We start from the raw sequence: 23,798 nt of genomic DNA, 5'->3' as shown, positions 1-23,798 counted from the left end.
TTGTATTTATTTAATTTTTTCTCCGGCAAGCCGTAGTCATTAGCCAAGGTCTTATGCCCCTTGCCAGTGAGTTGGTCAGCAGTAGGGATTCAACGAGAGACGACTTGTCCTCAGGCACATTTTTTTTCACTTGAGAAATACTGCACCGAGCATTCTAGTCAGATGAAAAATGGCACAACAAAATTAATGACAGATTGCTTGAGTTATCTTCGATTAATTCAGACTATTTTGAGGAAGTGTATACTTCGGCGTCTCAAAATGGACAAACAGAACTATTGCCGCTTTTTTTTCTATTTTTTCAAGCGAACGTCTTTTAAGGGAGTATGTGAGCACACTCATTCTGTTCACCTTGCCGAACTAAAGCATGCTGACGCCTTAAGAGTTGAATATCTCTGGTCTATTGTGTCCCTTCGCTCGTTGGAAGTTTTTCAATAAATTATTATTTGTAGCTACTTTTTAAGTAAATATACCTGCAGTTAACTTTGTCAGGAGATAAAGGAGGTCCACTTCAATCAGTGTAGCTGAAGTGGAGGAGATGGGTGAAAGGATTTTTTAAGCCTTGAGACAGTTGAGACATGGATTGTGTATGTGTGCCATTCAAAGGGTGAATGTGCAAGACAAAAGATTGAAGTGCCTTTGAACAGGTCATGGTAGTAGGTGCCAGGCGCACCGGTCTGAATCAAGAACTGCAACGCTGCTGGGTTTTTCCACACTCTTAGTGTTTTGTACACTCTGCATACAATGCCTTCAGAAGGTATTCATACCCCTCGACTTATTCCACATTTTGTTGTTACTCGGGCTGTTACGGTGACCGTATTACCGTCATACCAGTGGTCACGAGTCGTAATGACAGTCAAATTCCACATGTTAACTGAGACTAGGGCTGTTACGGTGACCGTATTACCGTCACACCAGTGGTCACGAGTCATAATGACAGTCAAATTCCACATGTTAACTGAGACTAGGGCTGTTATGGTGACCGTATTACCGTCACACCAGTGGTCACGAGTCATAATGACAGTCAAATTCCACATGTTAACTGAGACTCGGGCTGTTACGGTGACCGTATTACCGTCACACCAGTGGTCACGAGTCATAATGACAGTCAAATTCCACATGTTAACTGAGGCTAGGGCTGTTACGGTGACCGTATTACCGTCACACCAGTGGTCACGAGTCGTAATGACAGTCAAATTCCACATGTTAACTGAGACTAGGGCTGTTATGGTGACCGTATTACCGTCATACCAGTGGTCACGAGTCATAATGACAGTCAAATTCCACATGTTAACTGAGACTAGGGCTGTTAAGGTGACCGTATTACCGTCACACCAGTGGTCACGAGTCATAATGACAGTCAAATTCCACATGTTAACTGAGACTAGGGCTGTTATGGTGACCGTATTACCGTCACACCAGTGGTCACGAGTCATAATGACAGTCAAATTCCACATGTTAACTGAGACTAGGGCTGTTATGGTGACCGTATTACCGTCACACCAGTGGTCACGAGTCATAATGACAGTCAAATTCCACATGTTACGGTGACCGTATTACCGTCACACCAGTGGTCACGAGTCATAATGACAGTCAAATTCCACATGTTAACTGAGACTAGGGCTGTTACGGTAACCGTATTACCGTCACACCAGTGGTCACGAGTCATAATGACAGTCAAATTCCACATGTTAACTGAGACTAGGGCTGTTACGGTGACTGTATTACCGTCACATCAGTGGTCACGAGTCGTAATGACAGTCAAATTCCACATGTTAATAACCTCTTGGAACTCCCCATCCCGGATCCGGGATCGTGACTAAAGCCTCAGGCTCATTAGCATAACGCAACGTTAACGATTTCTGAAAATCGCAAATAAAATGAAAATAATGCGTCTGCTCTCAAGCTTAGCCTTTTCTTAACAACACTGTCATCTCAGATTTTCAAAATATGCTTTTGAACCATAGAAATTGACTAATTTGTATAAGAGTATGCAAAGCTAGCATAGCATTTTGAGTAGCATTTAGCACGCAACATTTTCACAAAAACCAGATAACCAAATAAATAAAATCATTTACCTTTGAAGAGCTTCTGATGTTTTCAATGAGGAGACTCTCAGTTACATACCAAATGCGCAGTTTTTCCTGAAAGCGTCTGTGTGTAGGAGAAATCGTTCCGTTTTCTACATTGCGTCTGGCTACCGAAACGAACCGAAAATTCAGTCACCTACAACGTAAAACTTTTTCCGAATTAACTACATAATATCGACCGAAACATGGCAAACGTTGTTTGGAATCAATCCTCAAGGTGTTTTTTCACATATCTCTTCATTGATATGCAGTTCGTGGAAGCTTGCTTTCCTCTCTGTATCCCGTGGAAAAATACTGGCAGCTGCCTTTTGCGCACCAATTTCGGCGAAGGACACCGGGCGGACACCTGGTAAATGTAGTCTCTTATGGTCAATCTTCCAATGATCTGCCTACAAATACGTCACAATGCTGCAGACACCTTGGGGAAACGACAGAAAGGGCAGGCTCATTCCTCTCGCATTCACAGCCATATAAGGAGACAATGGAAAACAGAGCCTCAAAAATCCTGCTCATTTCCTGGATGCCGTCTCATCTTGGTTTTGCCTGAAGCTCACGTTCTAGGGCACGCACAGAAAATATCTTGGTAGTTCTGGACACGTCAGAGTGTTTTCTTTCGAAAGCTATCAATTATATGCATAGTCGAGCATCTTTTTGTGACAAAATATCTTGTTTAAAACGGGAACGTTTTTCATCCAAAAATGAAATAGCGCCCCCAGAGCATCAACAGGTTAACTGAGACTAGGGCTGTTACGGTGACCGTATTACCGTCACACCAGTGGTCACGAGTCGTAATGACAGTCAAATTCCACATGATTGCTTCGTCATGGTAATTAGGCTTCTCCAAGCTCTGCTGCTGCTGGTCATTAGTAGCCTAGCGAAGTTGCTAACTGCCTGGTACTCAGCACTCTATTGTCCCTCTAATCACTCTGACATCAATGCAAATGTAATCGAATATCTAATTAAACACTTAATGATAGCCCATGAGCTCATGTTGAGCAACATTTCTATAGGCTATGCATATAGAGGAGGATCCCATCATCTTTCTATATATAGGCTAGGCCTACTATTTATTCTCTCAACTTTCCTAATATGAATCACATTCCTTATCTTTACAATAGGAGTATAGCCTACCTGGCTGGCATGAAAATAAACCACAGGGAAATGCGTCCTCCATTCGCCATTTAAAAGACGAAAAGAAGGTGAAAAGATGGCATGTTTTGTTTTCTGCTGCCCCTGTTTGGAGACGGGTGCATGTTATGGGTCCATTCTAAATCAAAACTAATTTCATGCATATATTATCTAGTATATATAAAGTAGGGTTCTCCGCGACAAAAAAAAAACTGTTGACTAAAAGTCACCTGCTCTTTCAACCAATCGATGGATCAACATGTTTAAACGTGTATTTTTCCATATATAGACACACCCTATGTGTTTTTATAAAATCAACTAGATGCATTGAGCTTGTCTGAGGCTTTAAGCTTAAGGTTTGATGCCTCCAGGGTGCCAGAGATAACCAGAAGGGGAAAAAACTTAACATGACCCAACTCTCCTGAAGTTAAAAGGCAACACGAGGATTTTTCAACATTTCTCATGTGGAATGCCAATTTATCTTACCATTTCTACCAATCTGCATGCCAGTTATGATTTTCAGATTCACATTTTCATGAATGTTTCATTTAATTTGTCTTCATAGCTCAATCATTGTAATGTGGTTCATCAAAATTCTATCTAAATGAAAATTTTACAAACCTAAAAAATAACTTTGGTTGCCAACTATGTAAAAATAGCCTACATAAAGCCAACAAATAATAACATTGCAGCCTGCAGGTAGAAAATATCCTGATAATTAATATGCTATAAATCACATTTGCTACACATGGCCTGTTTGCAATAAACTTTAAACATTGTATCAACTATTAACTTGGGTGTGGCCAATGCTTGCACCAGCAAACTTGCAACATTTTATAAAATATTCTGGGCACAGCTGTAGGCTATTTGTGCAAGGTATAAGAAGCAATGCTTGACTTCTGCAGGAGCTCACCTCACCTCAAATGTTCTACTGTTTGAGCTCCTGTTCCTCTTATAGAATATTAACTCAAAAGTATTGTGGAGCTCCTGCACCTAAATATAAACAGTACCAGCACCCAAAATGAGTACCAGCACCTATTTCAGTCCAAGTCCAGCACTGATAAGAAGCCTATTTTATGACATTTCCACTGAATCAGAGCATGACATTTTTCCCTTTCACTCTGAGTGGTTATCAAAAAGAGAGCGCTGGAAAGATTTTTCAAATACATTGAGGAAATATTGTCATTCTCAATGGATGTATAAACAGACTTTGTTTGCTTGCTATTTGAGGTGAAGAAAAACATTACTTTGAGAAGCTCCATAGGTCATTAGTGGTGGTGTGTTAACTTCTTGCGTCGAGCAATCCCGGATCCGGGATCCTATTTATAGCCTCAAGCTCATTAGCATAACGCAACTTTAACTATTCATGAAAATCGCAAATGAAATAAATATATTTGCTCTCAAGCTTAGACTTTTGTTAACAACACTGTCATCTCAGATTTTCAAAATATGCTTTTCAACCATAGCTAAACAAGCATTTGTGTAAGAGTATTGATAGCTTGCATAGCTATAAGCCTAGAATTCACCCAGCAACATTTTCACAAAAACAAGAAAATAATTCAAATAAAATCGTTTACCTTTGAAGAACTTCGGATGTTTTCAATGAGGAGACTCTCAGTTAGATAGCAAATGTTCAGTTTTTCAAAAAAATATTATTTGTGTAGGACAAATCGCTCCGTTTTGTTCACGTTTGGCTATAAAAAAACCTGTGTCCAGTTATAGCCTCAAGCTCATTAGCATAACGTAACGTTAACTATTTATGAGAATCGCAAATGAAATGAATGTGCTAGCTCTCAAGCTAAGCCTTTTCTTAACAACACTGTCATCTCAGATTTTCAAAATATGCTTTTGAACCATAGCAAAACAAGCATTTGTGTATGCGTATTGATAGCTAGCGTAGCATTTAGCGGGCAACATTTGCACAAAAACCAGAAAATAATTCAAATAAAATCATTTACCTTTGAAGAACTTCAGATGTTTTCAATGAGGAGACTCTCAGTTACATAGCAAATGTTCAGTTTTTCCTGAAAGATTCTTTGTGTAGGAGAAATCGCTCCGTTTTGTACATCAAGTTTGGGTACCAAAAAAAAACGAAAATTCAGTCATCAAAACGGCGAACTGTTTTCCAAATTAACTCCATAATATCGACTGAAACACGGCAACCGCTGTTTAGAATCAATCCTCAATGTGTTTTTCACATATCTCTTCATTGATATATCGTTCGTGGTAGTCTACTTTCTCCGGTGCATCCTTTGGAAAAAGACGTGCAGTTGAAGATGACGCACCAATTTCGACGGAGGACACCGGGCGGACACCAGGCAAATGTAGTCTCTTATGGTCAATCTTCCAATGATATGCCTACAAATACGTCACAATGCTGCAGACACCTTGGGGAAACGATAGATCGGGCAGGCTCATTCCTTGCGCATTCACAGCCATATAAGGAGACAATGAAAAACAGAGCCTCAAATCCTGCTCATTTCCTGGTTGAAGTTTCAACTTGGTTTCGCCTGTAGCATCAGTTCTGGGGCACTCACAGACAATATCTTTGCAGTTTTGGAAACATCAGAGTGTCCTCTTTCCAAACCTGTCAATTACATGCATAGTCGAGCATCTTTTTGTGACAAAATATTGCGCTTAAAACGGGCACGTTTTTTTATCCAATAATGAAATAGTGCCCCCATAGATGTAACAGGTTAAGCCAATCAGAAATACTATCAGATCTCCAAATAGGCTCATTTATATGACTACATTTATATGCAGGCAAGGAAGTCTATTGGCCTACTACTATGCGTGCACGTACTTACTCAACATTGACAGGAGCGCTCCAAACAAAAGACAATTACAAAACTGGTAAATGGAATTATATAAACCAAAACTTGTTTCTCAAAAGTGTAGTATAGGTTGTGCGCTCTGCAAACGTGTCCACTGACATGGCATTATAATATAGTGAATGTATTATCAGACATTACCTGAACCGAACAAATGGTAAATGTACTACTGGTGATATATGTAATGGGGAATTGATATGCCATAATAATCGAACGTGAATAATTCACACAATGAAGTTATGAAACCATGAATGTGTACATATTGGCGGGAGAGAGCGCATTCTGGAGAGAGACATGCATTGTGCAGCCACACTCCCCTTCTTGGACTGTGCAGTCCCCGCGGCTTCCACAATGGATCAGTTCACTGAGATGGGCAAGAATAAGACGGGTATCTTGTGTGCAATTAATAATGCGCTACTGCTCAACTAAAACAATCGACCAGTCTAATAATTGGGGTCAGCCCTAGTCTGGAGGTCTGCTCCTGCAAGTAAACGGTGTGTTCTAAATGTTAGCCTTGTGGTATAGTCTACTTCCAGATCTGCCTCTCTCCGTTCCCACTTATGTAAGCTGCATTGCATCACAAGGGGTGATTTTATAGTTTTTCCAATATGTAAGTCCAAGTGCAAAACAGTTTTTTTAGGCTCTTTACAAACCCAGTTACCAGAGACTTAATGTGTAGGGCTTTACAAGTAGGACATTTTTTATATACACTGCTCAAAAAAATAAAGGGAACACAACACAATGTAACTCCAAGTCAATCACACTTCTGTGAAATCAAACTGTCCATTTAGAAAGCAACACTGATTGACAATAAATTTCACATGCTGTTGTGCAAATGGAATAGACAACAGGTGGAAATTATAGGCAATTAGCAAGACACCCCCAATAAAGGAGTGGTACTGTAGGTGGTGACCATAGACCACTTCTCAGTTCATATGCTTCCTGGCTGGTGTTTTGGTCACTTTTGAATGCTGGCGGTGCTTTCACTCTAGTGGTAGCATGAGATGGAGTCTACAACCCACACAAGTGGCACAGGTAATGCAGCTCATCCAGGATGGCACATCAATGCAAGCTGTGGCAAGGAGGTTTGCTGTGTCTGTCAGCGTAGTGTCCAGAGCATGGAGGCGCTACCAGGAGACAGGCAAGTACATCAGGAGACGTGGAGGAGGCCGTAGTAGGGCAACAACCCAGCAGCAGGACCGCTACCTCCGCCTTTGTGCAAGGAGGAGTAGGAGGAGCACTGCCAGAGCCCTGCAAAATGACCTCCAGCAGGCCACAAATGTGCATGTCTATGCTCAAACGGTCAGAAACAGACTCCATGAGAGTGGTATGAAGGCCCAACGTCCACAGGTGGGGGTTGTGCTTACAGCCCAACACCGTGCAGGACGTTTGGCATTTGCCAGAGAACACCAAGATTGGCAAATTCGCCACTGGCGCCCTGTGCTCTTCACAGATGAAAGCAGGTTCACACTGAGCACAGTTCTGAGATCCTCAGACCCCTTGTGAGACCACATGCTGGTGCGGTTGGCCCTGGGTTCCTCCTAATGCAAGACAATGCTAGACCTCATGTGGCTGGAGTGTGTCAGCAGTTCCTGCAAGAGGAAGGCATTGATGCTATGGACTGGCCCGCCCGTTCCCCAGACCTGAATCCAATTGAGCACATCTGGGACATCATGTCTCGCTCCATCCACCAACGCCACGTTGCACCACTGACTGTCCAGGAGTTGGCGGATGCTTTAGTCCAGGTCTGGGAGGAGATCCCTCAGGAGACTATCCTCCACCTCATCAGGAGCATTCCCAGGCGTTGTAGGGAGGTCATACAGGCATGTGGAGGCCACACACACTACTGAGCCTCATTTTAAATTGTTTTAAGTACATTACATCAAAGTTGGATCAGCCTGTAGTGTGGTTTTCCACTTTAATTTGGAGTGTGACTCCAAATCCAGACCTCCATGGGTTAAATTTGATTTCCATTGATCATTTTTTGTGATTTTTGTTGTCAGCACATTCAACTATGTAAAGAAAAAAGTATTTAATAATAATATTTCATTCATTCAGATCTAGGATGTGTTATTTTAGTGTTCCCTTTATTTATACATATTTTACTGAAAGCTGAAGTCACTCCTTTCTTGATGAACAAGAGGAATCATGACATTGACCAAATATACTGTGTGTGTATATACAAGTATGTGGACATCCCTTCAAATTAGTGATTTTGGCTATTTCAGCCACACCCGTTGCTGAAATGTGAATAAAATAGAGCACACAACCATGTGCTCATAAATTGTCTGTCATTTGGGGAGTTTCTCCCATTCTTCTCTGCAGATCCACTCAAGCCCTGTCAGGTTGGATGGGGAGAGTTGCTGCACAGCTATTTTCAGGTCTCTCCAGAGATGTTTCTCATGGTCTGGGAGACTTTAGGTGCCTTTTGGCAAACTCCAAGCGGGCTGTCATGTGTTTTTTTTCCGCCTGGCCACTCTACCATAAATGCTTGATTGGTGGAGTGCTGCAGAGATGGTTGTCCTTCTGGAAGGTTCTCCCATCTCCACAGAGGAACTCTGGAACTCTGTCAGAGTGACCGTTGGGTTCTTGGTTACCTCCCTGACGAAGGCCCTTCTCCCCCTGATTGCTCAGTTTGGCCGGGCGGGCAGCTCGAGGAAGAGTCTTGGTGGTTCCAAACTTCTTCCATTTAAGAATGATTGAGGCCACTGTGTTCTTGGGGACCTTCAATACTGCAGGATGTTTTGCTACCATTCCTCGACACGTTCCTGTCTTGGAGCTCAGACAATTCCTTCAACCTCATTGCTTGGGTTTTGCTCTGACATGCACTGACAACTGTGGGACCTTATATAGACAGGTGTGCCTTTCCAAATAATTTCCAATCAATTGAATTTACCACAGGTTGACTCCAATGAGGTTGTAGGAAGGATGGTTAATGGTAACCAAGCTGCACCTGAGCTCAATTTCGAGTCTCATTGCAAAGGGTCTGAATGCTTATGTCAATAAGGTATTTCTGTTTTTTAATTTTTATACATTGCTTTGGCATTATAGGGTAGAGGTCGACCGATTTCATGATTTTTCAACACCGATACCGATTTATTGGAGGACCAAAAAAGCCGATACCGATTTAATTGGCCAACAAAAAATGTATTTTATTTGTAATAATGACAATTGCAACTACTGAATGAACACTTATTTTAACTTCATAAAATACATCAATAAAATCAATTTAGCCTCAAATAAATAATGAAACATGTTCAATTTGGTTTAAATAATGCAAAAAGAAAGTGTTGGAGAAAGTGCAATATGTGCCATGTAAGAAGTTTTAGGTTGTAGTTGTTATAGGAATTATAGGACTATTCCCTCTATACCATTTGTATTTCATTAACCTTTGACTATTGGATGTTCTTATTGGCACTTTAGCATTGCAACAGTATAGCTTCCGTCGCTCTCCTCGCTCCTCCCTGGCCTCGAACCAGGAACACAACGACAACAGCCACCCTCAAAGCAGCGTTACCCATGCAGAGCAAGGGAAACAACCACTCCAAGGCTCAGAGCGAGCGAGTGACGTTTGAAACGCTATTAGCGCACGCTAACTAGCCAGCCATATCACTTCGGTTACACCAGGCTCATCTCGGGAGTTGATATGCTTGAAGTCATAAACAGCACAATACTTGATGCACAATGAAGAGCTGCTGGCAAAACGCACGAAAGTGCTGTTTGAATGAATGTTTACGCGCCTGTTTCTGCCTACCACCGCTCAGTCAGATACTTAGATACGTGTATGCTAGGTCAGATTATACGCAACGCATGACACGCTAGATAATATCTAGTAATATCATCAACCATGTGTAGTTATCTTATAAAAAACAATCATAATCACAAGTTAAGTTTAATGCTAGCTAGCAACTTACCTTGGCTTACTACATTCACGTAACAGGCAGTCTCCTTGTGGAGTGCAACAAGAGAGAGGCAGGTCGTTATTGAACTAGTTAACTGTAAGATTGGATCCCCCTTGCTGACAAGGTGAAAATCTGTCTTTCTGCCCCTGAACAAAGCAGTTAACCCACCGTTCCTAGGCCGTCATTGAAAATAAGAATGTGTTCTTAACGGACCTGCCTAGTTAAATAAAGATTTAAAGGTGTAAAAAAAAATCTGCAAAATCGGTGTCCAGAAATACCGATTTCCGATTGTTATGAAAACCTTGAAATCTGCCCTAATTAATCGGCCATTCCGATTAATCGGTCGACCTCTATAGGGTATTGTGTGTAGATTGCTGATTTAATTGGTTGTATTTAATCAATTTTAGAATAACGCTGTAAAGTAACAATGTGTGCAAGTCGAAGCGTACTTTCCTAAGGCACTGTATTTAGTGGAGCCAAATATTTTTGAATAGCCTCTGAGTGTTGCACAAAACAGTAGCCTAGGCTATTGTCGGGCTCTGTGTGTCTGTGTGCATTTTGTGATTGGTTGTAGGCCAACTACGCAGTTATTTCATAAGCTTTCCTCAGCTCTTGCCTAAGTATGTTTTGTTTATTTATTTTTTTGGCCCCTCTAGATTTTTCCATCTTGGTATTGTTTGCTCAATTTCACATCTCGTGGCCTAAAATATTTGTTCTAAATAAATCTGTGAATGAGAATAGCATATAGTTTCATAATTATTCCTATTTAAAAGCTGCGACTTTAGGACGACAAACACTATTAGACTAGTTTAGAAATATTCAACTTTAATTTGTCTTAATGCTTTTATGAGATTTCCGTTATAGGGATTAGGCTTTTGGTATTTTGGTTTGCCACGCCAAGAAGGGATCTTTTGGGGGGGGGGGGGCTCGCATGCAGAATTTCTGGTGGGCGACACATTGTTCAAAGTTCTTATTTGATTTGTATGTATTTCTATCTTTCATTGTTACCTTAGGCCTCCCATCTTCACTTTCTGCGAGCTTAAAGTAGCACGGCAGGAGATCTAGCACCCATTAACCTGAAAGAGTGACTTAATAGGCCAAGTCATATTCATGTCAAATGGAGAGAAAATAGAACATTTGAGGTCCTACAACAAGACACCGGCGTGTCCGCTATAAAAATAGACTTTGACTATTGACCCAGATCATCTGACACTTGAAAAAAATTTCTGACCAGATATTTTGTCCTGCTTTGGTGACTACATTGTTCTCTTGCTTTGTGTAAATATAAAATGTGTTGATGTAGACTAGCAAATAGAAATGTAGGCAATTTACTCAGTGTCAAGCATGCACTGCCTGATCCAATTCTGATCTGAGTAATTGTTTGATATTATGATAAAAAAACACACAAAAAAAACAAAAACTAAACTATAATCGTTGTAGTTATCTATTATTCTTTTTACTTGCCCCGAACAAGCCTTAATGTCAGGCTATGTTGTGAGGACGTACTTTTTAATACTTTATTTGTGTTCTTATTGAGGTAACCCTGCCAACTAAGAGGTAGCGCAATACTGCATATTCCATAACATAAGGCTAAGCTAGGTGAAGAGTCTCATGACTACAGAATTGTTCTCAATCTTGAATGCCTCCTTCCTTATTGCTGAATAGGCTATAATGTAGAATAAAGCTCCTTTTTACTCGAACAATAACATATAGGCTAGGCACACATGTGCATACACTCACAAAGTTAATCAACAGCCTAATAAAGCAATATTCAGCAGCACCACAACACCATCCAGGTTCTCCTTTACCCAAATCCAGATAGCAGATGTTCTGAAAGAGCTGCAAAACCTGGACCCGTACAAATCACCTGGGCTTGACAATCTGGACCCTCTATTTCTGAAACTATCCGCCGCCATTGTCACAACCCCTATTACCAGCCTGTTCAACCTCTCTTTCATATCGTCTGAGATCCCCAAGGATTGGAAAGCTGCCGCAGTCATCCCCCTCTTCAAAGGGGGAGACACCCTGGACCTAAACTGTTACAGACCTATATCCATCCTGCCCTGCCTATCTAAGGTCTTTGAAAGCCAAGTCAACAAACAGGTCACTGACCATCTCGAATCCCACCGTACCTTCTCCGCTGTGCAATCTGGTTTCCGAGTCGGTCACGGGTGCACCTCAGCCACACTTAAGGTTCTAAACGACATCATAACCGCCATCGATAAAAGACAGTACTGTGCAGCCGTCTTCATCGACCTGGCCTCGGCTTTCGACTCTGTCAATCACCATATTCTTATCGGCAGACTCAGTAGCCTCGGTTTTTCGGATTACTGCCTTGCCTGGTTCACCAATTACTTTGCAGACAGTTCAGTGTGTCAAATCGGAGGGCATGCTGTCCGGTCCTCTGGCAGTCTCTATGGGGGTGCCACAGGGTTCAATTCTCGGGCTGACTCTTTTCTCTGTATATATCAATGATGTTGCTCTTGCTGCAGGCGATTCCCTGATCTACCTCTACGCAGACGACGCCATTCTATATACTTCCGGCCTGTCCTTGGACATTGTGCTATCTAACCTCCAAACGAGCTTCAATGCCATACAACACTCCTTCCATGGCCTCCAACTGCTCTTAAATGCTAGTAAAACCAAATGCATGCTTTTCAACCGATCGCTGCCTGCACCCGCATGCCCAACTAGCATCACCACCCTGGATGGTTCCGACCTTGAATATGTGGACATCTATAAGTACCTAGGTGTCTGGCTAGACTGTAAACTCTCCTTCCAGACTCATATCAAACATCTCCAATCGAAAATCAAATCAAGAGTCGGCTTTCTATTCCGCAACAAAGCCTCCTTCACTCACGCCGCCAAACATACCCTAGTAAAACTGACTATCCTACCGATCCTCGACTTCGGCGATGTCATCTACAAAATTGCTTCCAACACTCTACTCAGCAAACTGGATGCAGTTTGTCACAGTGCCATCCGTTTTGTCACTAAAGCACCTTATACCACCCACCACTGCGACTTGTATGCTCTAGTCGGCTGGCCCTCGCTACATATTCGTCGCCAGACCCACTGGCTCCAGGTCATATACAAGTCCATGCTAGGTAAAGCTCCGCCTTATCTCAGTTCACTGGTCACGATGGCAACACCCATCCGTAGCACGCGCTCCAGCAGGTGTATCTCACTGATCATCCCTAAAGCCAACACCTCATTTGGCCGCCTTTCGTTCCAGTACTCTGCTGCCTGTGACTGGAACGAATTGCAAAAATCCCTGAAGTTGGAGACTTTTATCTCCCTCACCAACTTCAAACATCTGCTATCTGAGCAGCTAACCGATCGCTGCAGCTGTACATAGTCTATTGGTAAATAGCCCACCCATTTTCACCTACCTCATCCCCATACTGTTTTTATTTATTTACTTTTCTGCTCTTTTGCACACCAATATCTCTACCTGTACATGACCATCTGATCATTTATCACTCCAGTGTTAATCTGCAAAATTGTAATTATTCACCTACCTCCTCATGCCTTTTGCACATAATGTATATAACTCCCCTTTTTTTCTACTGTGTTATTGACTTGTTAATTGTTTACTCCATGTGTAACTCTGTGTTGTCTGTTCACACTGCTATGCTTTATCTTGGCCACGTCGCAGTTGCAAATGAGAACTTGTTCTCAACTAGCCTACCTGGTTAAATAAAGGTGAAATAAAAAAATCCTGGCTGGCCGGGACTCACACTGCTGAGGGGGCAGTGTGGGGAGAGGAGCAGTGTGGCAGAACACAGTCTTGGCGTTGGAGGACGTGTGTGTGTGTGTGTGTGTGTGTGTGTGTGTGTGTGTGTGTGTGTGTGTGCTCTACATCAGTGGTTCCCAAACTTTTCACTTGGGCCCCCTTCCATCATTGGGAGATCACCCCATCATCCCAGTATCTCTACTTGCACATTCATCTTCTGCACATCTATCACTCCAGTGTTTAATTGCTAATTGTAATTATTTTGCCGCTATGACCTATTTTATTGCCTTACCTCACTAATCTTACTACATTTGCGCACACTCTATATAGACCTTTCTATTGTGTTATTGACTGTACATTTGTTTTCTCCATGTGTAACTCTTCTGTTTGTGTCGCACTGCTTTGCTTTATCTTGGCCAGGTCGCAGTTGTAAATGAGAACTTGTTCTGAACTGGACTACCTGGTTAAATAAAGGTGAAATAATACAATAAATAATGCCTCTAGGGGATGCGCCCCACAGTTTGGGAAGCACACTGTCTTGGAAACATTAAGGATGGGAAGGTGTGGTTGTTGACATTGGCATGTGTGAAGATGAAGTCCATGTTGTATGGGTGTTACAGGGCTTTGAGCTTTGTGTTTTCAGTTATCCCTCTGCAAGGTTAAGTTAACAGTAGTGTGTTCATTCATTCAATAGTTATTTTTATTTGCACTGTACGACAGAACAAAGACACCGTGTAGGCTACATTTTATGCCAAAGCAGTGTTCAAATAAGAAGTGTGTGTTGCAGGTGGCCTGTGTGTGTGAGGATGCCTAGGTAATGCCTCCGGGTGACAGAGGGACACCATGTCTGACAAGGGGATCTCAGGAAGAGACATGGAGCCCCACCTCCTCAACAGTGAAGAAGAGGAGGATGAGCTGGAAGAAGAGGAGGTGGAGAAGGATGAGAACAACGGAGATGATGAAGACTACCCTGGTAGGTGGAAACTGAAATAAGACCGACACACACAGAGAGATGAATGTTGTCTAAAGAAATGCTATCACGAGAGCTGATATGACAGTTTCATGGTATTATGTCCAGCATGGACAGAGTTAACTATGATGCTTATACAACAGGTTTTGATGGGAGGAAAATTATCTGTAATTGAGGAGTTGCAGGTAAACATGAGTGATAGTGAACTGATTTTGACAAGTTGTTTTAATACAGTCTTATCTCCTCAGTTGTGTTGGTTCCCCTTTCTGATTGTCTAACAGCATTTGCACAGTTTATTCAGGGTAGTCTTTGGTAGCATAGATGAATCCTGTCTAAACTCTGTTACTCTTCAAGAGAGGTCGGCTGTTGAACGTGGAAGAAAAAAGAAAAGAGATGGTTGAGTAGGATGAGGGGAAGGGGATATGAAGAGGATGAGGTAAAGGGGTATGTTATTTACCTCTCCCAGCCTCGGCGCTGCTCGCTGGGTTGTGGTGATATTCACACAGCCGTTTCTGGGTATGTTACACAAGCGCGTTATGAAAGACTGCCCTCTACCCCTCCCATTCTCTTGGTCTGTGCAGCTATGCCTCTTTCAGCCCCACAGCCCCACAGCGCCACTGCATCCTTGCAGCACACATGCACACAGCTACATTGTTAGGCATCAGTTCGATTTTGTTGTGGGAATGAATAATAGTTTGAGCCTGAATCTGTGTTCTCTGTTCTTTTTGTCATGTTTTCTAATATAAATATTTGGTTCACAGTCAGGAAAATGGATTGCCCCTTGACATGTAGGCTAGCAAGTGTACGTTGACTCTACTCAGTGTCAGACCTTACGCACTCGCTCACACTCCTACCTACTTTTTCTCACACACACACACGCCGACACGCATGCCGACATACACAAGTCACATACACGAACACGTATACAGTTGAAATTGGACGTTTACAAACACGTTTAAACTCAGTTTTTCACAATTCCCTACGTTTATGGCCACTTTAAAATGTGCAGTTTTGTCACAGAACACAATGCCACATAAGTCTCAAGTTTTGAGAGAGCGTTTAATTGTCATGATGACTGCAGGAATGTCCACCAGAGCTGTTGCCAGATAATTCAATGTTAATTTCTTTACCATAACCACCTCCAATGTTGATTTAGAGAATTTGGCAGTACATCCAACCGCAGACCACGTGTATGGCGTCGTGTGAGGAAGTGGTTTGTTGATGTCAAGGTTGTGAACAGAGTGCCCCATGGTGGGGTTATGGTATAGGCAGACATAAGCTACGGACAACGAACACAATCGCATTTTATCGATGGCAATTTGAATGCACATGGATACCGTGTGATGCCATTAGCATTTGTTCCCGCCAATATCCAGTAACTTCACACAGCCATTGAAGAGGAGTGGGACAACGTTCCACAGGCCACAATCAACAGCCTGATCAACTCTATGCAAAGGAGATGTCTCACTGCATGAGCCAAATGGTGGTCACACCAGATATTGACTGGTTACTCCACGCACCTACTTTTTAATTTTTTTAGGTATCTGACCAACGGATGCTTTTCTGTATTGCCACTTTATTTAAATTGTCTGATTTCCTTTTATGATCTGTCCCTCAGTAAAGACTTTCAAATTGTTGCATGTTGCTTTTATATTTTTGTTCAGTATAATAATAACAAAGTGTGTTGACTTGTTTCAAATAGGTTTTTATTAAGAAGCAAATCCATGTAAACACGAGTGCAAAGAATTGTGATCTCCCCTTTTTTCATAGGCGTAAGACAACAGTAACATACTTTTAAACAAATGGCTGCATCGAAAAATACAACAAATAAATGAAACGGGGAAAGAAAAGGAAAAACTAGTAATGGAGTGTAATACGACATTTCTTAGATTGGAGAGGATTGTCACATTAGGTTATCAATCTGACATTTCTTAGATTGGAGAGGATTGTCATATTAGGTTGTCAATCTGACATTTCTTAGATTGTGTACTAGACTAATATTTAGAGGTAATAACTTGAATGATAGTAAAGAAATGCTACTGATAATAACAGTGTAAAGGTAATAGGGAAGTATGCGCCAATTCCCCAGAACGATGACCGTGTACATTGGTCTGGCCAATTACGGTAACCTCAAATTTCAAGACCGTCACAGCCATGCCATCCTTAGTACACCCCAACCAAGCAGTCCAACATGTGCTGTTGATACGGAATCTATCTGCGACAACTTGTCTGCCAGAGGCCATGGAAGATGGAGCACTACACACACAGGAAGCTTAATGCATAAGAACATTTGTGACTTAAATGGACATATTCATCTGGGCTCTGAAGTTTCTTTGGTGCTCGTTCTACCTCCCTCCCTATTTCCTCTCCTTCGGATAATGGTCACACAGACTGTCACCTATGCCACCTGCTCTGCGCTGTTTCTGTCGCCATAACAACTGGAGCCTGGATGCTCGCTCTCTCCCCCTTTCTCTCTCTAAGTCGTGAGCGTACTTATATTCTCTTCCTCTCCCTGTCTTTTCTCTCCTCTACCAATCCTTTTGCTGCGATACCTTACCAACGCTCCCACAGGAAGTTCAGTTCCCACTTATCATCTTTTCTTCTTCCCATCCCCCTCTCCCTCTGGTTCCCTTGTGCTGGTGTGAGAGCTCAGTCATGTAGCAGCAGCCCTATATGAGGTGCTATGTTTGTGCCCTCCACCTTCCCTCTGTGCTGTGGCCCTCCACCCTCAAAACAACACTAACAGCTGGATGGAGGCAGGGGGAAAAGTATATTTGGAGTAGCAGCTGATGTTAGACGGACAGAGGTGTCGTGCCATAAGCAAAGCATAGAGTGACTGTGAAGCTGAGGGACAGACTGACATGCTGCAGGGAGAGAGACCAGGGGAGAGGCAGGGAGACGTGCAAGGGGGCAGTCATGGATAGAGGCTAGAGGTCGACCGTTTAATCGGAATGGCCGATTTTAATTAGGGCCGATTTTAAAGTTTTCATAACAATCGGAAATCGGTATTTTTGGGCGCTAATTTTGCCCTTTTTTTGTTTTGATAACTGACTTGCCTCGTTAAATAAAGTTAAGAACACATTCTAATTTTCAATGACGGCCTAGGCACGGTGGGTTAACTGCCTTGTTCAGGGGCAGAATGACAGATTTTTACCTTGTCAGCTCAGGGATTCAATCTTGCAACCTTACGGTTACTAGTCCAATGCTCTAACCACACTAACCACCAAGGTAAGTTGCTAGCTAGCATTAAACTTATCTCATTTTCATTTTACCTTTATTTTACTAGGCAAGTCAGTTAAGAACAAATTCTTATTTACAATGACGGCCTAGGAACAGTGGGTTAACTGCATGTTCAGAGGCAGAACGACAGATTTGTACCTTGTCAGCTCGGGGGTTTGAACTTGCAACCTTCTGGTTACTAGTCCAACGCTCTAACCACTAGGCTACCCTGCTAACTAGTAGTTATAACTACACATGGTTGATGATATTACTCGTTTAACTAGCGTGTCCTGTTTAACTAGCGTGTCCTGCGTTGCATATAATCAATGCTGTGCCTTGTTGCGAAAAAGGACTGTCGTTGCTCCGTGTACCTAACCATAAACATCAATGCCTTTCTTAGAATCAATACACAGAAGTATATATTTTTAAACCTGCATATTTAGCTAAAAGAAAGGTTAGCAGGCAATATTAACCAGGTGAAATTGTGTCACTTCTCTTGCGTTCATTGTACGCAGAGTCAGGGTATATGCAACAGTTTGGGCCGCCTGGCTCATTGCGAACTAATTTGCCAGAATTTTACGTAATTATGACATAACATTGGAAGGTTGTGCAATGTAACAGGAATATTTACACATAGGGATTCCACCCGTTAGATAAAATACGGAACGGTTCCATATTTCACTGAAAGAATAAACGTTTTGTTTTCGGAATTTTCCAGATTCGACCATATTAATGACCTGAGGCTCGTATTTCTGTGTGTTATTTTATGATTTGATAGAGCAGTCTGACTGAGCGATGCTAGGCACCAGCAGGCTCGTAAGCATTCATTCAAACAGCACTTTCGTGCGTTTTGCCAGCAGCTCTTCGCAATGCTTCAATCATTGCGCTGTTTATGACTTCAAGCCTATCAACTCCCGAGATTTGGCTGGTGTAACCGATGTGAAATGGCTAGCGAGTTAGCGGGGTGTGTGCTAATAGTGTTTCAATCGTCACTCGCTCTGAGATTTGGAGTAGTTGTTCCTCTTGCTCTGCATGGTTAACGCTGCTTCGACGGTGGCTGTTGTTGATGTGTCCCTGGTTCGAGCCCAGGTAGGGGCGAGGAGAGGGATGGAAGCTATACTGTTACACTGGCAATACTAAAGTGCCTATAAGAACATCCAATAGTCATATGGTATATGAAATACAAATGTTATAGAGAGAAATAGTCCTATAATTCCTATAACTACAACCTAAAACTTCTTACCTGGGAATATTGAAGACTCATGTTAAAAGGAACCACCAGCTTTCATATGTTCTCACGTTCTGAGCAAGGAACTTAAACGTTTTTTTTAATCGGTATCGGCTTTTTTTGGTCCTCCAACTATCGGCGTTGAGAAATCATAATCTGTCGACCTCTAATCGAGGCAGGCAGGGAGAGGGGTCGACAGGGTGGCAGGCAGGGTGGCAGTCCTGCATGCAGAGGAGGAAGGCAGGGAGAGAGGCAGACTGCAGAAGGACTGTATGGGGTGGGGGGGCAGACAGACAGACATGCTGCAGGCAGAGAGGGGCCGACAGGGTCGCGGGTCGGCAGGGTAGCATGCAGGGGGAGAGGCAGAGGGGAGGAAGGCGGGCAGGGAGAGAGGCAGACAGGCAGAGGGACTGTATGGGGCTCTCCACCCCCTGGCTCCTGTGAAGTGGCACAGAGCTGCAGCATGTGTCAGGGAACAACAGGAGCCATTAGTCAAAAATGTAGTTTGAAGAATAATCAAGGGGGTCTGAGAGCAGCTGAAAATAACCTGGAGACGAGACCAGGGGGAGGCTCTGTAGAAGGTCAAGGGTGTGTGTGCGAATGTGTGTTTTATGTATGCGAGACCATGGATATGCAGCCAGAAGTTCTAGTAGTCAGGTTTTAAAGCACCTTGTTACAGCTCAGAGGGCCCAGGGCTGGTTCCTCTGCCCTGCAGAAGCTCCTGTTTCTGGGTCAAGTTGAGTGTGTGAGCCGTGTTTGTGACCTGGATATTGGGTGAGTGAGGGAGCAAAGGTGACTGGGAACTAGAGGCACAGCCTGGCCTGGGAAGAACCATCATGAGAACACACTCGGGGGGGGTGTATTGGTAAAGGCGACCGCATGCTCCCCAGCTGAACAGTTCGGTGAAGTTGGTGCGTATATCATGACCACATTTTGTGACATATGCTAGGGTTTTGTCGGCTGTTCGGGCACAGAAAAACATTTCTGGACGCAAGCCGAAGTTTATGCTCCTTCGTTGTTGATTGGTCGACAGTAGAGTTTCTTCAGTAAAGTCTGTCATTCAACGAGAGCCAACTCATTTTCATGCAAATTTTTTTAATTTAGTAATACTGCACCAAGCATCTTAGTTGGATGTAAAATTGCGTGACGAAAATGAAAATGTGAAAATTAATAACAGACTTCATGAGTTATCTTCGATTAATTCTGACTATTTTGAGGAAGCGTATACTGGCTACGGCGTCTCAAAATTGACAAACAGTACTATTTCATTTTTTATTTTATTTTTCCCCCATTTGTAGGTCTTTTAAGGGAGTATGCGAGCACACTTGTTCGGCTAGCCGAGTTCAGTTCGGTTGGCGCCTAGGCCCTAGACGAAGCATGCTGACTCCTTAAGGCTGTCATTGTCAAGAAATAGCTGCTCCCCATCAAAGACAACACCTCTTTTTAAGAGTTTGTGTATTTTTCTGTATGTATGTTCTGTGTGTATCTGTGTTGGTTGGTGGTAATAGCAGGGAAGTCTGTCTGTACAGCAGTAAACAAATCCAGCACATTGATTTTCCCCTGCTTTTCTTTTGCTGTGTCACTCAACAGGAACATTCTGATATGGATTTGAATGTTGTTTATCAGTGTTAATTACCCAGTTCATGCCCCCTTTCATTTGCTAAGACTGTTTACATAAACCGAGAAATGTGAGCTAAGAGACTTGAGAGAAGTAAAGGCATGTCTATGGAGATGTGTGGTGAAGTTGAGCGTGGGAGAAATGGCCTACTCTTTGGGATGAAAGACTCCTGTATGGTCAAGCTATCTTTATAGGGCTGCTTCTACCTCTTCTTTCCCCTCCCTCCCACCCTCTCTTGTTTCTAGCTCTTTCCTCCACAAGGGGAGGCTGGGGAGGGGATTGTAAAGGTGTGTTTTTAGTGTGTGTGCAGCCTCCACGTGAGTGTTTGTAAAGTGATCCAGGTAAGGGGTGTGTGTGTGTGTGTGTGTTTGGAATGGTCCTGGGACCTGGCTCCACCACGTTGTTGAGCGCCCTCTCTTACTTTTTCCTCAATCCATCTGTTCCCTCTGTCCGAATGAACTCTTACCTCCATTACCTAAGGCAGCCTCACTGAGGAGGGGCCTGCTGACTTCATGGCGACATGGGTGTCAGTTGGTGGGGCGACTCTCCCGGTGGAAGGGGTGTTTGTGACAGCCAGACAGAGCTGGGCTGCTTTCAGCCCCTCATTGTTTTATAATTGTCCCTTGTGGCTGTGGCTCTGCTTACAGAACCATGCCCTCAATACTCTGGTAGTCTGGGGCTGTATGGCAGAGTGGCGCTGACATGGATACACTGGCTTGGCAAGAGGACAGAGCTGAGACCCATTCTAGAGTAGGAGGATATCATTGCTTATACAGAGAGGTCATGGGTAAAAGTGTCTAAACCTGTTTTGGGGGTTTGAGGTCTTGGCTAGGAGGAGGTGGAATCTTGACTAAGGGGGAATCTCGCTTTAGCAGTAGTTGAATAGCCGTGAAGGGAGGTTTCATACATTTTATTGTATTGTCTAGTTTTGGTCCACTTTTTCTGTCTTTCTCTTCTCCATCCTTCAAGAGTGCATATGTTTAGACGTGACATGTCATTTATCATTTGTCCACATCATCTACCTAACTACATGATGAAATATTTCCATTGCTACTCTCTTTCGAGCGCCCCTGCCTGCAGTCTCTCCCCTGTTTTACACGGCACACATGCTGCTCCTCCTGCCCAGTCGGCATCTCTGCTCTTAGTCTCCCTCTCTTCCGTAGGGTAGTGGTGTGCGTACATAGACAGCCCCCCTGACGAGGCCCCCAGCTCCAGCATGAAAGGTTATGTAATGAGTTTTTAGTAGAGTTTCCTGGTTGTCAAGAGCCTGACTCGACTCATATTGCCGCTTAGGACAGGGATGAGCTAGCGTACTGCCAGTCACTCATCCTGTCAATCAGTTAGTAGGGGGAAAAACTCCTCAGATAAACCGGTAACGCCAAAGACCAACAGTAGAACAAGAAGCCAGGTTCTGCCTTACAGCTTGTAGGCAAAGACTTTTTTTCACTCGAGGAAGTGAGTTAGTGAGTTTTCAGAGCAGACGGCGGTAGTCAGGCCACCTGTTCCCCCAGCATCAGAGACCGGTAACAGAGAGAGTGAGAGAGACGACACAGAGAGAAGCGGCAAGCGGGGAGTAGCATCACCACCACACACCCTCTACAAGCTTTTGGGACACTCCACACACCCCTCACGGAGATTCTAAGCATGCTGCTGCTGGAGGAGTCGGAGACCTTTGCAGGTAGGTGACCCCCTGAACCCTGCTGGCACCCTGATCCTCCTTGGTGGGTGGGGAGTGTCACTGACTCTTGGGACAGTAGCAGGTGGGGGTGACGTAATGACTGAGGTGGACACTTTGAGGCTGAATCAAGGATTACCGGAGAAAGATGTGTAGATTAATAATTTGTTGTTAGTGAGAAATCTGGATGATGATGAAGAACCAGGGTGTTTTACATTGTAGTTCAGAACCGGGGTGTTGTTGTACATTGTAGTGCAGAACCGGGGTGTTGTTGTACATTGTAGTGCAGAACCGGGGTGTTGTTTTACATTGTAGTGCAGAACCGGGGTGTTGTTGTACATTGTAGTGCAGAACCGGGGTGTTGTTGTACATTGTAGTGCAGAACCGGGGTGTTGTACATTGTAGTGCAGAACCGGGATGTTGTTGTACATTGTTGCGCAGAACCGGGATGTTGTTGTTGTTCATTGTTGCGCAGAACCGGGATGTTGTTGTTGTACATTGTTGCGCAGAACCGGGATGTTGTTGTAATACATTGTAGTGCACAACCGGGATGTTGTTGTAATACATTGTAGTGCACAACCGGGGTGGTGTTTTAATACATAATACAATGATGATGAAGAACCAGGGTGTTTTACATTGTAGTTCAGAACCAGGGTGTTTTACATTGTAGTTCAGAACCGGGGTGTTGTTGTACATTGTAGTGCAGAACCGGGGTGTTGTTTTACATTGTAGTGCAGAACCGGGGTGTTGTTGTAATACATTGTAGTGCAGAACCGGGGTGTTGTTGTAATACATTGTAGTGCAGAACCGGGGTGTTGTTGTAATACATTGTAGTGCACAACCGGGGTGTTTTAATACATTGTAGTGCACAACCGGGGTGTTTTAATACATTGTAGTGCACAACCGGGGGGGTGTTTTAATACATTGTAGTGCACAACCGGGGTGGTGTTTTAATACATTGTAGTGCACAACCGGGGTGGTGTTTTAATACATTGTAGTGCACAACTGGGGTGGTGTTTTAATACATTGTAGTGCACAACCGGGGTGGTGTTTTAATACATTGTAGTGCACAACCGGGGTGGTGTTTTAATACATTGTAGTGCACAACCGGGGTGGTGTTTTAATACATTGTACTTACTGTCTGTGAATTGGAGTTGTTTTGTAACAGTGTGCAACAGTGTTGTATAACGCTCCCTACTTATGCATCAGTTTGACACCAGCCATCCTTTCATTCAATCTGTTTCTCTCTCATTTGGTCTTTCTCTCTTTCATGTTGTTCTCTGTTAGGAGCGCTCAGATGTTTTATTTGATGTGGGGGCTCTTTGACCGTTTCTACGGTAACCTAAACAGGTGGCAGTGGGAGGATTTAGTGTTCGATGAAACGGTACTAATCAGTCTGAATGG

At 43.2% G+C, this 23,798-nt stretch overlaps 1 protein-coding gene across 3 annotated transcripts in view; it reads left to right on the top strand.

The window, feature by feature from the left end:
- LOC135528075 (helicase ARIP4-like) overlaps positions 1-23,798 on the top strand; it is an 83,533-nt gene that overhangs the window by 6,919 nt on the left and 52,816 nt on the right. For 2 of the 3 annotated variants that reach the window (XM_064956849.1, XM_064956851.1), the window contains exon 2: positions 14,472-14,657. In XM_064956849.1, the coding sequence (XP_064812921.1) occupies positions 14,528-14,657 (130 nt within the window). In that variant the 5' untranslated portion in view covers positions 14,472-14,527. Of the gene's footprint in view, positions 1-14,471; positions 14,658-21,991; positions 22,398-23,798 lie in introns of those variants that run through there. The other variant, XM_064956852.1, reaches the window with a different exon arrangement.

This window comes from Oncorhynchus masou, chromosome 33 (genome assembly GCF_036934945.1).
Source record: "Oncorhynchus masou masou isolate Uvic2021 chromosome 33, UVic_Omas_1.1, whole genome shotgun sequence".
Taxonomy (NCBI): Eukaryota; Metazoa; Chordata; class Actinopteri; order Salmoniformes; family Salmonidae; genus Oncorhynchus; species Oncorhynchus masou.
Note: the sequence above shows the minus strand (reverse complement) of the source record. Positions and strands in the feature narration are given on the sequence as shown.